The following is a 15,132-nucleotide window of genomic DNA, read 5'->3' on the forward strand; positions in this document are numbered from 1 at the left end:
TTTTGTTTTCCAGGAACACTTTTCGTTTGAAGTAATTAAGCTGTCTTGCAGTTTTTGCCCTTCAAGTTTTTCTCATGCTTCTTGACCTCAGCAGAGAATTGAAGGTGTCCATCTGTTTGAACGAAGTTGAATTCTGCCAGCTCAGAGCGCTGGGGATGGGTCCTGGCCTCGGCGCCCAGCGCGCCCGTCCTTGCGTTGCCATCGAGCGCCTTCGGGAACAAGAGAGGTAACAACCTGCCATAAAACACGCAGCGAAGAGGTCGTATTTGTTGTGTTTGTCTCCAACAGCTACATCCCCTCGGGTCTCCTCCGAGCTGGAGCAAGCACGGCCGCAGACGAGCGGGGAAGAGGAGCTGCAGCTGCAGCTTGCGCTGGCTATGAGCAGGGAAGTTGCAGAGCAGGTCAGTGCCGGGCTCCAGAGCATCCGTGTGTTCACACTGGAGGCCACAATCCTCTTTTTTTTTTTTTTTTTTTCAATGACATCTTGGCTTTGCTGCATGGGTAGTGCGGAAGAGGGTGGGCATTTTGGAAAACGATTTATCTTATTTTAAAATATCTTCTTCAAATTAACTCTGTGCCATTAACCCAGTGCTGTTGAGGCTAGTGGAAGATGACAGTCATTTTGCAAGAAGACTTGGTTGTGTGGGAGGATGTTAATCATCACATTACTGAAGCTGGTTTCAGTTATGAAGAACCAAAAACATGACTAGTCCTGAAAGCCTTTATTAATGGGGCCAGCATAAAATAATCAAAATTCACTGATTTTTTTAGAAGGGAATTTTGGATTATCTGTTCATTTGGTTAGATTTTCTGGGACAGAAGGGTGATCTCACAAAATGCTAGAATATTTAAAGGATCTGATTTTAAACAATTTGGCTCCTAAACTATCACAATGCTTATATTAATGTGGTAATTCTTAGGGGGTTCCTTCTGAATTTGGAGTAAATGCTGTAATTCCGAGTAAAGTCTGCTGCATATTAATATGTAACGGGGTTGATGAATCTCAGCTTTGTGTGAAAATTGAAGCCAACCACACTGGAGGTGTCTGCAGTATTGCAGAGGCTTCCTGTGAAAGCTGGAGCTTACACATGTATGATGGACGTTAGTATCTCTGTGCTTGCAGAGGGAAACTGTAACCTAGTGAACTTTCTCATTATTTAGCAATGAAGTTTAAAAACAAAAACATAAATTATATCACTGGAAACGGGGAAATGCCAGTTGGGGAATTTGTCAACTTCTGAAAGACGTGGTGCAAGCAAAAATACTTGAAATAGTCGAATCTACCACAAACGTGGTAGTTTAGAGATGTTGAAAAAACCTGTAAAATCTGCACGGAGTTGACTGGGTCATTCACTTTGTATCCAGAGTGGAGGGAAGCTGTAAAAAGTCAGGAAAACAAAAGTTGAAATTGCTACGTCCTTCAGTGGTGATGTGAACGATCAAAAGTGCTATCATAATTTGAAACTGGGATATTCCCTGTGTTTTTAAATCGATGTTCCTGGCATTGTAACTTAATTTTTGGAAAGAATGCTTCATTTATAGCTTTTCCATTGGGAATAGGCTCACGTGAGGGAAAATTGCAGTCAGCAAACTTGCCGCTGCCTTAGCGATCACACTGTGACATTGGTGGCACGGGGTCAGGCTGTTCCTGACCTCACACGTGGTTGAGCGAGGTGAGATTCCCGAGAAAACCACCTTCTCCCGTGGCGTTAGGCGCGAGTCGCAGCAGCCAGGCCTGGCAATCCCAGCGCCCTCCCCGGGTGGCAGGGAGTGCTGCCCAGGCCGGGACGGGCCACCTGGAGCAGCACAGTCTAGGCTCGTGGTCTATATCAACAGTGTTGATTTCCTTTGCAGGAGGAGCGCCTCAGACGCGGAGATGATCTGAGATTACAGATGGCTCTGGAGGAGAGTCGCAGAGACACAATTAAAATTCCCAAAAAGAAGGAGGTAGTGCCTTCAACTAAGAAATTCCCGGTTACGCTGCCAAAAGCTTGAAATACAGTAACACAAAATAGCTTAATACTGAGCTCGTTTATGCTTTTGGGATTGCTTTGTTGTATAGCTTAAAGCTTCTTCCATGTGGGTTAAATTTCAAACTACTAGTCAATGCAGGTGTGTAAAAGGAAAAAAAAAATGCTTCTTCATCTCTTGGGTTTGTACTTCAGATTGGTAATGCTCTTGATTAAAGCTCAGACTGTTCCTGCCCTCAGCATACAACCCTGCTGGACCTAATGGATGCCCTCCCCTCGTCGGCACCGGCATCGCAGAAAACAGAACCTTGGGGACCTCCTGCTGCTGCAAACCAAACTGATCCCTGGGGAGGGTCCACGGTTGCAGCCACTGCCTCCGACCCATGGCAATCATTTGGTAAGAGCAAACTCTGCCACAGGGGATGCTTATCTTCAGGTTTTGCTTTTTAATGGTGAGCTTTTTCAGTGCAGAGCATCCCATCAGTATGTTGGTCTATTTTGGTTGTTTTCTGTGTACCAGAAGTTACTTTCCCTTAGCTCAGTTTCAAGCAGAAATGGAAGGAAATTATGTTCTCTTTTGAGCAGTTGATTTGTGTGTGTGTATTTTGAATCTTAAGAAGGAGGAGAAAATAGAAGCTGGGGGCTTCTCTTTGTGCTGCAGAAACAACTTGTCTCATCCCGGGTGGGTGCTCATGGCTTGGCTGCAAGTTGGGTCCCGTGTCATGGACTGAGGTGGTTGTCAGTGCTTAATGTAGGACTCAAAGCGGGTGCTGTAATTCAGCAAGGCCGTAGCTTTGAACGCTGCTCCTGCTGAAATGGGACGTGTACACATTTGGAAGCAAAGAGGTTGGATTGTTTAAATGGAGTTTTCCTCTGGCCAAGGAGTTACTCCTTTGCTAAGAGAGCTGATGGCTCCACACAGTAGGTGTTGGACGTGCTTTGGGAATGGAGCTGGGTCTGGGTTTTGTGCTGTGTTTGTGGCAGGAGGAGGAGAGGGGAAGCAGAGGGGCTTCCTTGCACTTGTGAAGACTCACAGCCTAGTCTGTCAGGTTTGCTTGAGGCTGGTGTTTCTAGGACCTCAGCTGCATAGTTGTGTGCATTAGCAGTAAGTGCTCTACCCTCCAGATCCCTCATAAATATTTTGGAGTTTAATGCTGAAACTCTCTTTTGTTTTCTTTTTTTCTCCTCTCTCCCATGATGGCATTAAATGCACTTGCTTAGCTGCTGGGCCAGCCACTGTTCGTTGTTTAGGTGTAATCTGTATCTTTTCAGGTGATTAGCTGTCAAACCTTAGGTCAGGAAAAGACAGTTTCAGGCCTTTAGGACTGTTGGGTGTAACTTTCCATGTTTAAAAACAAGGACAACAAAAAACCTCCTTCAAATCTGGTGCCTGATCTATCATCCATTGACTAGTGTTACCCTGAATCAGTTGCAGCTGTAGCACTTCCTGCGTGCCTCCCAACTTTATTAATGCCACTTATAACAACCCCTTGTTCCAGCTGGCCACTTACTTGGCTGCCAAGGATAGTCTTGAAGATGGGAGATTTATGAATTTGACTGCTAATAAAACAGTGAGCCACTAAATTGTGGCTCTTAAATTCTGTATGTGCTTTGGCATTGCAGCGTGGAGAATGGAAGCCCAGGGAAGGTGGCTTCCCAAACGCTCCAGTTCCGTGTGCTGTCTCATGAAAGAAAAGGCTTTTTGAAAGCTTCCATTTATGAGCAGCGCTGTCATTAGCATTTCTTGCGTGGCATCGATTGTAACTCGCCACTAAGGGCAGATAAAGGAAATCCTAAGTGCTGGACTGGGAATAGCTGGGCTTATTTGGAGGGTTTCAGCATTTCCTGTTCTGAAGCTGCAGCGAGACCGTGCCACCTGGGATGGGAGTGAAAGACCAGCACTGCAAATTGGAATTTGTGCCAGCAGGAATAGCACTGAATGGGTTTTCAGAAAGAATAGTGTGAGGCCAGTGGTTTTGGTGTATATTTCTAAAAAATAAAATGGTGCTTTAACCTGAAAGGGCTTAAAGGTGATAGCTGCGTATTGCACGGGTAGTTCAGTCCTGCTCCTGGATTATACAATTCTTCTCATTTAATAATTAAGCCCTGGCTGATTTAGGAGTTGCACGGGGGCATGGAAATGTATGTATGCACTGTGATCATCTTATGATTGTACAAAATGCGTATTTAAAGTCTTAAGTTCCCATCCCTGCACTTTTATGGCTGAGGGGGTGAAGGGGAGGGCTGGAAACGGGTGAGGTTGGAAGTAAGAGGAGGGGTGGACATGGCAAGGCAAGTTTCTGGCTTTCCTTCCTCTCCCCTTCGTCCTCAGCTTGTCACTAGACAGAACAGAGCCCTGCCCTTGTGCAGGGCCTTGTGAACATGTTGATGCATGAGTGATTTGGTGGTCTGAGTTTGTAGGAAAAGACTCGTCAGTGTCTTCTAGGAAAAATGTGAATATTGAACATGCAATTAGTGGGATTAAAAACGTAGGAAAGGGAGTCAGCAGGCAACTTAGATCTGTGTCAGGAAGAGTGCTTACAAATGAGGCTAAAAAGATGAAACTACCTCAGAGAAAGCTGACTATGATATGTGTATATAATACAAAATAACAGCATGAAAGAGAAGTTTAAAATTATTATTTGTGAATCTCTCGCCCTTTTTTTTGTATATTCCTTTTCATACATAGTGTATGTTTGTTTTACACCAAGGTTTTTATGGAATTCTTTCCCTTCCTTTCTATCATGGTGATGGTGTCTAGCAAAAGCAAGCTTTTTGTCCTGTTGTTGGAGCTGCCAAATTTTAACTTCAAATTTTAACTTCATATGGACACTTAATTTTTTTCAGCCCTCCCCCACAGAATTTAGCTGTGTTTTTTGATCTGCATGCATGACATGGGAAACGCTGATTTAAAATTCTGCATCTAGTATTGAACTGCTTTACCTTTTGTTTATTATTCACTGGACAATAATGGTCCATAAGAGAGATTCATCTCCTTGGACAGCTTAGCAAAGTGAAGCTACAGTTACTTGTGTTCCTGCTGACTCTTTTTGCAGGTGCCAAACCAGCTGCTTCCGTTGATCCTTGGGCAGCACCAGCAGGATCCACAGCTCAGCCTCTGTCCAAAAATGTTGACCCCTGGGCTCCTGCTCAGTCGTCATCTACTGCAGCAAAACCCTCCGTGGATCCTTGGGGACCAGCACCTGCAAACAAACCCATCTCTACTTCTGGTGAGAGACTGTCTCATTCCATATCCACAATATCTGAGCAATGCAGGGTGAAATGGGAGTGATTTTTACAGTGGTTGTGCAGAAGCAGCTCTGTGTTGATTAATTGCAGTGCTGCATTGTGAAGTACATGAGTTGCACGTGAGCAAAAAAACTTGAGGTACCGTTATTTTAAGTTAGAGCTCTGAGTTCATTTTGCTGCTTTCTTCCAGTTGTCTCTCTCAATCCTTTATTTTTACATACAGATGTGTGCAGTGTATTTGTGACTGTGCTGCTGCCATCAGGTTTTTAAGTGGATTTTGTCTTTAATTAGACAAAAACTTAATTTCCGGACGTGAATGTTGTTATAATTTTACCTTTCATCATCATGATAAATATTGTGCAGATGGATGTGTCTGCAGATGTAGGGTGACAGGTTGAGCACTTCAGTGCTTTAAGTAGTTTTTGCAGGTAGAAATGAAGATTTTTCTACTTTAGACTGAGGGTGTCAAATTTTTCCCTAAAACTTTGTGCAACAAGATGCTTGAGGTGGTCATGTAACTCTGTAACTAATGCAACTTTCATGAACCTTACTAATACCTTATATTTTTGTGGGTACCATGGCTGTTCTGATTGCATTGTCCTTTGGTCATTCATCTCAGCACATAATAAACAAAGGACTCGCAAATTGAATGCTACGGGAATGGTCTGATCCATTTTTCTGTAGGCAAAGGGCAGTAACTGGATCGTTACTGGAATGATTCCTGAACTATGGTGGTCTTTGTTCTTCATAGAAAGTGCTGCTATTGTACAGAGTCTTTACTTTATATTCTTTGGGTCTTGTGGGTGGGTTTTTTTTTTTTTTGGCATACTCTTTATGGAGTTAAGTTTGTGTCTTCGTTTGCTTGAAATGTGTTGGCAGTTAATGCTAAATTAAGAAAAACATTACAGCAAATACCGAAAAGCAAACTTCAAAGCTTTTCAGTAGTGCTATTACTCTTCGTTTAGGTGTGACTTCTTCCCTTTTGAGGTAAGGGTGTGTTTGCATTATGGAAATGTTATATTTTTATTTGTTGCAAAGTACAACGGAACAGTTGTAGCTCAACCAGGCCTAACCAACTCTACGTGGAGTAGATGACAGTCCTGCAATCCCATTGCATTGCTACCTGCTTTAAGTTAGGGAACATAAGTGAAATTATTAGTCGAGTTTATGGCCGTGTTGCATTTGTCTTTGCAAGTGTATTCAGAAGTGATGTTTTTCTTGAAGGCTGATGAGCACACGTGGTGGAGTCTAGCCTGTGAAATTGGTGCTGCTGTCTTCTTCCAAAGCAATACACGCTGGCCTGGGCCTCCCTGGGCTGCAGACACCTAATAAAACCCCAGCCAGCTGAGGGGTGTCCTATACTGTGCTTTAAGAGCACATCACTCCCAATCAGTCAGCTCACCCTGCAGGAAAGGTCTCTTCTCTCACATTGTCCTTCTCCTTTATCCTGGGTGAAAGTAGGAGCCCTCCATCTGCTCCTCACAGCCAACCCAGCTCCCACCGAGTGGTTTCACAGGGGTGTGAACGGGTCAGAAATCCCTTTCGGTAGGGTCAGGTGTGCAATGCAACTGAAGATCTATTAACAACAGAGCTCTCTTGTTGTTTTGAACAGGAAGTACATCTTTTGACCTCTTCAGTAATTTGAATGGTACAGTTAAAGATGATTTTTCTGAATTTGACACACTTCGAACTTCCAAAAAGCCAGGTATGAATTGAGTTCTTAGAAAATGGGCAGTTTGGCTGATAGTCTCAACACCAGATGTATCTGTTCTTATATTTCCTTTTTTTTTTTTTTTTTTTTTTTTAAAAAAAGGCCTTTCACAAAGGCAAAGATCAAAGCTGCTGATAATGCAGCAGTGTAAGCTTGTTGTTAACATTTTGGCCTGTGCATGAACTCATGGGGAGCTGGCCTCTTTTGTATTGTAAGCCATAGGCTTTCACTCAGTAACCTCTGTGCTGCATTGACCCAGAAATTTGCTTGACTTCTAAATTTATCTCATCTAGCATGTGTGTGGAGTATGGCTCATGCTCAGACGGTTGAACAGAACAATGTTGACTGAATTTCTCAAACCCTTAAATTCTAGCATGATAACAACAGTGGAAAAATGAGAAAATTATATGAAAGTTTAAATTTCTACTTGGTCAAAATAAGGTAAACTGTTAGATCTTAAAATGTAAGCACTTTAATACTAGATACTGTCTACTTTAAGCTGGGTTCTACCTGGAATATTGGTGACAAATCCAAACCTGAGCCAGGCTTCTTCAACACACAAGAAAAACTCTGTTGGAGTCTATCTGGGAGAGGCATAACAGCCATCTAGAGCGAGGACAGAAGCCCAGGGCTTTTGAATATCTTTTCTGTGGAAACGGTGTAATTTCTTGCAGTGCAGTTGGAAGAATATCCATCAGGCAGGTCAGGTAGAGGCTTCTGTGGAGCACTGCAGCTGTAATTCTAGAGTCCTTGTGCTCTTCCAGAAAACACTTTTCTTGCATGCTGAGGGTGTAACATGTACTTGAGATGCTTAAATAACACTTACAAAAACATTAGACTTCAAAATATTTCCTTTGCCAGGGACTTCAGGGTTTTCTTTGTTTGATTATGTAGATTGAGAAGTTGTGTTTTTCTTCTTGTGTTGTTACAGCTGACTCGGGGTCCACTCTGCCATCACAGCATAGCGGTACCACCAGTCCTGATCTCTTTGATTCCCAACACTCCAGCATGACATCAGGCAAACAAAGCGCAGCCCGCAAAACCCCCGAGTCTTTCCTGGGCCCCAATGCTGCTTTGGTGAACCTGGATTCGCTGGTGTCTAAGCCACCACAACCTGTTACTTCACTGAATCCATTCTTGGCACCAGGTCTGTTCCTATTCATTCTGTTTACGCTTTCCCTTCCTATAGGGAAATTTTGCATAACTCAGGCTCATGTGGTTTAACATCAGTCATTTTTGGCATGTTTCTCTTGATTACTTCAGCCTGCACATCATGCCTGAGAGCAGAAGGGTGAGGCAGCAGCATTTCTGGGTGTGCTGCTGGACCCTAAAAGCCAGAGTTCTGCTCTGGCATCTCCTGGGTTAGCTTAATTTCAAGCTATTTCTTTCCCCTTATCTTTTGCACTGATTCTACCAGAATCATCTGGGTTAGAAAAGAGCTTTTGGTTATAAAAAATAGTTGAACTAAAGCTGACATTGTCAGAACAGGTAAGGTGTGAGCATGTGCCAGCTGAGACACTCCAGCCCTTGGGAGGGTAGTAGGTGCCTGTGGCAAGCAGGTCAGCAATAGCCCTTTTAATTGTGCTGCCCTTTTAATTAAATCAGCCTCTCTGACTGCAGCCCGAGGTTGCAGATAGCAAACTGGTGTATGTTTTATTAGGCTGTTGATTAGGCTCTCGTTAGTGCGATAACCCAGTTTGAATCAAAACATGCTCTTGGCATATTTGGAAACAAGTCGACTCTCTTAATTCCTCTGTGAATTGGCCCTTGTTGTAAGGGAGTCTTCACTTGCAGCAGACTTAAAGATGGCACTGAGCATTTGGAAAATCTCTGTATTTTTTTTAAGGACTCTTTATATGCACTGATTTTTTTTTTTTGTGATGCTCATCTTGTGAAATAAAAAAACAGTATTTATTTTCCCCACTTCCCAGTGGGGAAAAAAAAAAAAAAAAAGATGGTTTATTAAACTCAGTAGATAGAAAACAAAAAGAAAAAAACCCAACAAACAACTCTGCCAAAACAGTAATTCTGAGCAGCATTGGCAGTGTTTAGCAACAGGAAGTCTGTGTATCTGCCATTACTGGTTACTAGAAAAAGTTTTTAAGGGGTCACTGGGCCATCCACATAACTCTATACATATGCGGGAAAAGGAATTTGTAGTTTTGGCAGCTGCCCAGACAACCCAAACGCTGGGAAAGTTATTCTCTGCTTTTTCTAGCACTGCTGTAATTCGGAAACAACTTGTTTACTTTATGAATTCTTGTCAAAACTCAGTGCCAAAACCATGCACAGCTTCTAAATGGAACTGACTCACTGAGATCTAGAGGCAAAGGCCCAGGGATACTGCAGGCAGAGTGCACTGAAGGAGAACTGCGTGCGATCTGTTCTCTTCTGTAATGCTAATTTTAAGTAGCATTGAAAAATTACTGAGCTGGACACCATGGCTAGACACATTTCCACGTTATCAAATTTGAAACCTGTTTATCCGGTGACTGTAAGTGGAAAGTGTTGGTCAGCAGGGATTATTTTGTGCTGTTTTGTGAGGAGGAACGGCCTGTGTTTGCAGCAGTGCAGCCCCAGGGAGCTGAGCGGCCTCTGTGCAGGTTTCTCCCGAGTTTTGGGGTGGGGAAGACGACACAGGACATGCTTGCTTTGAATGTAGAGAGTCTCCAAATGCCTGTGCTTTATGGAGATGCCATCCTCTTTCCTCTTCCCATTTTTTCCCCTCAAAACTAGGTGCAGCTACCGCACCAGCTCCAATCAACCCCTTCCAAGTGAATCAGCCGCAGCCGCTCACTCTGAACCAGATGAGAGCGAGTCCCGTGATGGGAACCAGTCCCTCCTTCAGCGCCGTGCCACCGATCAGCATGGAGCCAATACCTCTGTCTTCCATGGCCCCCGTGCCCGTGGGGATGGCACCGATCCCTCCCATGGGCACCGTGGCCTCTCTAACACGAATGGGCCAGGGGCTGAACGTGAGCATTGCAGGATCAATGACCCAACCTCTCCACAGTACGGGAATCCCGCCGGCAGCCTCCCAGTCTACAAATACAACTAACCCTTTTCTCCTATAAAGACCCAATCCAAGGACCTTTCTTTTCCTAGTGTTTCCAGGCTGAAGTCTTTACAGCTAAATGAACGTGGCCTGTGTGGACTGAACGGTGTGTAAGAGACTTGGAAGTAGATTTGCAGTTTACAGTTATGATCTTTGAAGAGTTGTCTCTACTTACCAGTTAATCTAAATCTAGTCTTTGCTACAGATGGTACCTTACTTTGGCTTGTTGAGCATTATGTGAAATGTTCAGACTTTTCACCAAAGTTAGATTCTGCCCATTTTGTTACTTTGTTAATCATTTCAATACACTTTCTAGGGAGAACCTGCCATTTTAAACTCCGTTGGCTATTTTGTAGATGTCAGATGATGTGCTGGATCCTGAAATTACTATTTACCTGCATCTGTCACTTCCTATGCCCATAAGATAGACCTGAGATTCAGAGTGCTAGTGAATGTTTTGCACATAACTACACACAGTTCTAGACTGTTGGTTCACCCATAGTCCTTACTCTTAGGCGAGAACGACTTTGAGGGCCCAGGTGGCTGGTTTTTATGCATTAAACATTGCAACGCAAAATCGCACTGCTTTCCTATCCAAGGTTGACCGAGAAAGCAAGCTTGTCTCAAAAGGAGGAGAAAAAAAAAATAACAGACAAAAAAAACCCAAGAACATTCTCAAGTTGTCGAGTATAACGTGTGCTGTTGTATGCGGTGTTGAATTTGTACACTACTCTCTAAGGACTCCTGAGGAACTCTGTGGGTGGCATGCTGCACTCGTGCTGCGTGAGTGTCCTGCTCTGTGCTTGTCCAGTACCAGCTTCGTTGGGAACTTATCATGTGTATCTTGGTTTTATTTGACTTACCATGCGAGTGGAAAGAGGAGAAAAACAACAGAAATACAGCAGGACAACTTTGGATTCAGTTTCACCAGGGCAAGCTTTAAAAACTAATTCAGGCTTAACCTTGCTATATGCAGTTACTCTTGTATACTTTTGCACATATTTTGTTTAGTACAGTTTCATATTTGAGTTTGCAGAGTTACTTAATAGTCTTTTTTTTTGCTAATTTTTATAATGTGGTTCTTATTTAACTGTCTGGTTTTGATAGATTTATCAAGTCTGGCTGAAAAATTAAGATATTGGCAAATGTCATTTTTATGGTTTTAATGCCCTCTTATTTATGGTTTTAGCTCTTTGTTTCTGTAAAGAGAGTTTAAAAGGGAAGATTAACACTAAAATATTTTACTTTTAAATGAAGTATTCATAATGAAAAATCAAAACAAATTTGCATGACTAATTATTTTTAGATGAATTGAATTTGAACATGACATGATTTAAGACTACATTTAAAAAAAGAGAGAGAAAAAAAACAACACTAAAGTCGCTTTTCCCTTGATTTGTTCCCATTTTCTGATTACCAAAATGGACATTTAGTCTTTATGAAGATCGTGAGAAAGGCTTTTTTTTTTCTTGCCGTTCTTCTTGAAATGCTCAGAATCCTAATGTATAAATACAACTCATTAATTTCATTGACTAATTTTTCTTAATGAAAGGTGCACTCCATATTAATAAACTGGTTCCATTTACAATGATTAATTGTAAGCTGAACTCTACGTGTTAACTTGCATGTCTGGACTCCCCGAGACGGCAGCGGGTTTGTAGGCCCGGATGAACACGGAGCATGCGGAGAGGGATGTCCCAGTGCTTGGGACTGCCCGGAGGGCATCTCCGGCAACGAGCCCATGCATCTTGGAGGCCTTTCCCTAATTAGCAGGAAAAGAAAAAAGAAAAAAAATGGAAAAAAAAAAAAAGCTGAAAGAAATTGCCAGAGCTCTGTGTCCTGGTGCGACGATGCTGCGTGGGACCGCGCCAGCCGAGGGAATGTCGGGAAGGAAGGGCTGGCTCGGGCGGAGGGGGCTGGATTTTACCCCGTGGTGGGAAGGGAGGCTGAGAGACTATCAAACCTAGGGTACAATCAGAGATTTTAGCTGCGTAGGTCAGTGTAGCTCTGTTAGTCTGTGGAATGCTAAATGTGTGGATGTTTCTATGCAGATTGTTCGATCCTCTTGTTCTACTATTGGATTTCCAAGCAGGATTCAGAATATTCATCTGCTCTTGTTTTATATAGGAGGAAAAGGAATGGCTGTCCACACCCAGTAGGTCTTTAAAAAAAAGGAAAAAAGAAAAAGAGAACAAAACCCATTCATGCTGCCTTTCAGAGTAAGGAGAAATACTTTGCTTTTTCTGTTGTTGTTGAAGTTATTGAAAAGTGTAGACCAGGAAGGGTGTGATTCTTGCAGATGAGGGGGGGAAAAAAAGTGCTTTCCAGTTGATCTGTGGCAAGATTTATCCTTCATTATTTCTCCAATTTAATATTTTGCAGCAGTGGAGTTGAGGTCATTGATTTTTCCCTTAGTCCATCGCTCGAGTGCATTGGCAATGGTTAGATATGGGGCATTATCTATTCAGCCAAAAGGTTCTGCTCGTGTCTGCTCGCTGAACACACGAGGTAACTGCTTCTGGAGGCAACATGAGGTTGGTAGTGAGTGTTTTAACATTTATAATGTCGTCTACAGCTCAGAGGAATGAGCTGTCATCATGAATTGCTAAAAATACACGTTGGTCTGGTAGGGAGCCCTAGCTTAATGAAACTGCTGGATGGCAAATCGTTGCTTTTACCAAGGCCGCTTCTCCAAGAGCTCCGTTACTTTTGCATTTTATATATGTGTGCACGCGTGCGTGTGTGTGTATATATATACATGTGTGTGTATATATATATATTGCACAATAAGCCATGGCAAGACACTCTGAACAGCGATTACCCCAGATCATGGTGCTGCAGAGCATTAGGCCAAGGACTGACCGTGCTGAGATTCCCAATCCGGGAGGAAGCAGGTTCCAGAGCTGAATAAGCAGCTGGACCGGGAAAACCCACCTGGTTTCCCGCTGGAAACTCCGTATCCCGAGCGGAGCAGCAGAAACACGGGAAGGGGCTTCCTGCCCCAGCCAGCCGGGGCTCCGGTCGTGTCCGGAGAGGTAAATCCGCGTCGTGGCGATGGAATTCCCGCCACAATATTCCCGCCTCCCTCCCGTGCTCCCGTGGAGGCCGCTCGTGCCCGCGTGTCTCCGGCGTCATTTCTCCACGTGCGTTTCCCTCTTCCCTTTCTTTTCCCACTTGGAAATACTAAAAAGTGCTTTTGATTTTAAAAACGTTAGTAGCCCAAAACAGCCTTACTGGTCAAATTGACCAAAGATGAAAGTGTTATTTTATAAAAATAAAGATATCTTGGCATAATTTTAAACCCAAAAATAAACTCAGTTATTTATTCAGTTTTATACTATATAGAAACTAAACTACGCTGAGGGGACAGGGAAGGAAAACCATGGTGGCTTGTGGTGTTTACAGTCTTTTTGAAGTCCCATAGCTAAGACAACTGTTCTTATCCATCTTCCCTTTTGCTGTTACAGTTTCTAATGTGTACTGTATGTATTAATATTGCACAAATTGTGGAGAAATATATGGTTTATTTTTCACAGCAGAATCTCACAAGACTCGCTTCCTTTACAAGTGTTACAATTTAAATATTTACCAAACTTGTTTTCATAATACTGGGAGCCGGCTGCTTTTTATGAATTTGTGCTGACTATTGACATTATTTACTGTATAAATAATTTATCATTTGTACTATTGTATCATAATGTCTGTATCTTTGTGTCATTTTTCCCTAGCAATGTCACAGGCGTGATATTTAATAATGCCATCAGAACAGTGGAAAGACAAGGGGTTTGTAGGTGACTGGTCAGAATTAAAATTGTACTGCTTATTCCAGACGTGTTGCTTTTTCTAGACTCTGCGTAGTGTTTATATCACCTTGAGGAGCTGTTGCTGCCCTTGCTTGATTTAGTTTTGCAGAGAGTCGATGGATTCGATGGAGGTTTGCGCTCGCAAGCCCTGCGTTTTGGGGTAAATCTAATCGTTATTGGGAGTGACGCTTCTTGTACATTGTCCGTGTGATTTCTTCCAAGCATTCATCACTTCTACTGGTGCAGGCCTGCTCTTACTATGAGAAAGGAGGATTTCTTATAGATCACTTAAATCAGAATCAGTTGAGACCTTATTAACTCAATAAAGATGAAGACTTGTTGTGTTGCAGGTGACTGAATTGCTTCTTTAAACCACCTTGATTTCTGAAACAGCTTCTTTGGAAGGATGATGGACTGCTTTCTCAGCAGAGGCTTCAAAAATTGTGTCATGTAATGACAGAAGTTTGGGAAAACCTGGAGCTTAAACATGGTCCTTTGTGGAATAAGGTGTGGGGAAACAGCCCTGCAGTCTGCGCCTCTGCTCACCCCTGCTTTGCTTTACCCTCTGTGCTTGGGGCTAGAAGGAAAGGAGAAATAACATATCTCCTGCCAAAGGTGGCAGCCCAAAGGTGGCTTCTGGCCCCTTGGGTTTTTCCAGCTTTCTTCCCTGCTTTCTGCTCCTGGGCGGGATGGATCCTCCGTGCATCCCTGTTTGTTCTTCCTTGGGCCGTTTTCCCTCCCCTGGGGTCAGTTCTTCCCGGTTCTGCTCCACCTCTTGGAAGGGCAGGGGGGAATTGAAGCCGCTTGTGCCGGGAGAGAGGTGGGAAGGGCTGGGAGCAGAAACCATCGTGGTGATGTTTTCCCCCTGAAACAGCCTCAATTCCATGGATCTCGGCAGAGCCGTCGGAGGGAGCTGGGAGTTCCCTGTGAGGCCGGGCTCCAGCTGGAGCCTCCTCTGGCCTTGGGCCGGTTGATTCCTCCCTGTCCTGCTTTCCTCTTTGCCAAAGCAGGGTGTTTTCTAACCCTTTTGCAGAGGAAAAGGGCTTACCCGGATACAGGTATCCAGAGGCTCGTCCCCATCCGCGCCGCTGCTTCCCCGGAATGGCCGTTGCCTCCCGCCTGCCCCGGCTTTGAGCAGGAGCCGCTCTGATCCGCGGCCCTTGGGGACCTGCAGGGCCCTGGTCTGCCCTGCACAACCCTTGGGCTAAAACCCTCCGTGCCCTGGAGTCCCCTGGCACCAGCCTGAGGTCCCCTCTTCATCCCGGGCGCTGAGCTCGGACACGGGCGTCAGCATCGTGAGCACCCGTGTTTGTGTTGGAGCCCGGCAATATACATATATATATA

General features: G+C 43.8%; 1 protein-coding gene across 3 annotated transcripts in view; it reads left to right on the forward strand.

Annotated features, from left to right (window-relative positions):
• EPN2 (epsin 2) overlaps positions 1-13,856 on the forward strand; it is a 43,613-nt gene extending 29,757 nt beyond the window's left edge. Inside the window, exons 3-9 of one of the 3 annotated variants that reach the window (XM_088527803.1) lie at positions 289-401; positions 1,855-1,947; positions 2,211-2,367; positions 5,027-5,200; positions 6,832-6,924; positions 7,862-8,077; positions 9,667-11,045. In XM_088527803.1, the coding sequence (XP_088383929.1) occupies positions 289-401; positions 1,855-1,947; positions 2,211-2,367; positions 5,027-5,200; positions 6,832-6,924; positions 7,862-8,077; positions 9,667-10,004 (1,184 nt within the window). In that variant the 3' untranslated portion in view covers positions 10,005-11,045. Of the gene's footprint in view, positions 1-288; positions 402-1,854; positions 1,948-2,210; positions 2,368-5,026; positions 5,201-6,831; positions 6,925-7,861; positions 8,078-9,666; positions 11,046-13,814 lie in introns of those variants that run through there. The other 2 variants (XM_088527804.1, XM_010214203.2) reach the window with 2 other exon arrangements.
• The last annotated feature ends 1,276 nt before the right edge of the window (positions 13,857-15,132 follow it).

The sequence above is a fragment of the Tinamus guttatus genome, unplaced genomic scaffold, assembly GCF_059628265.1.
Source record: "Tinamus guttatus ecotype Peru unplaced genomic scaffold, ASM5962826v1 Tinamus_guttatus_pri_ptg000291l, whole genome shotgun sequence".
In the NCBI taxonomy this organism is placed as follows: Eukaryota; Metazoa; Chordata; class Aves; order Tinamiformes; family Tinamidae; genus Tinamus; species Tinamus guttatus.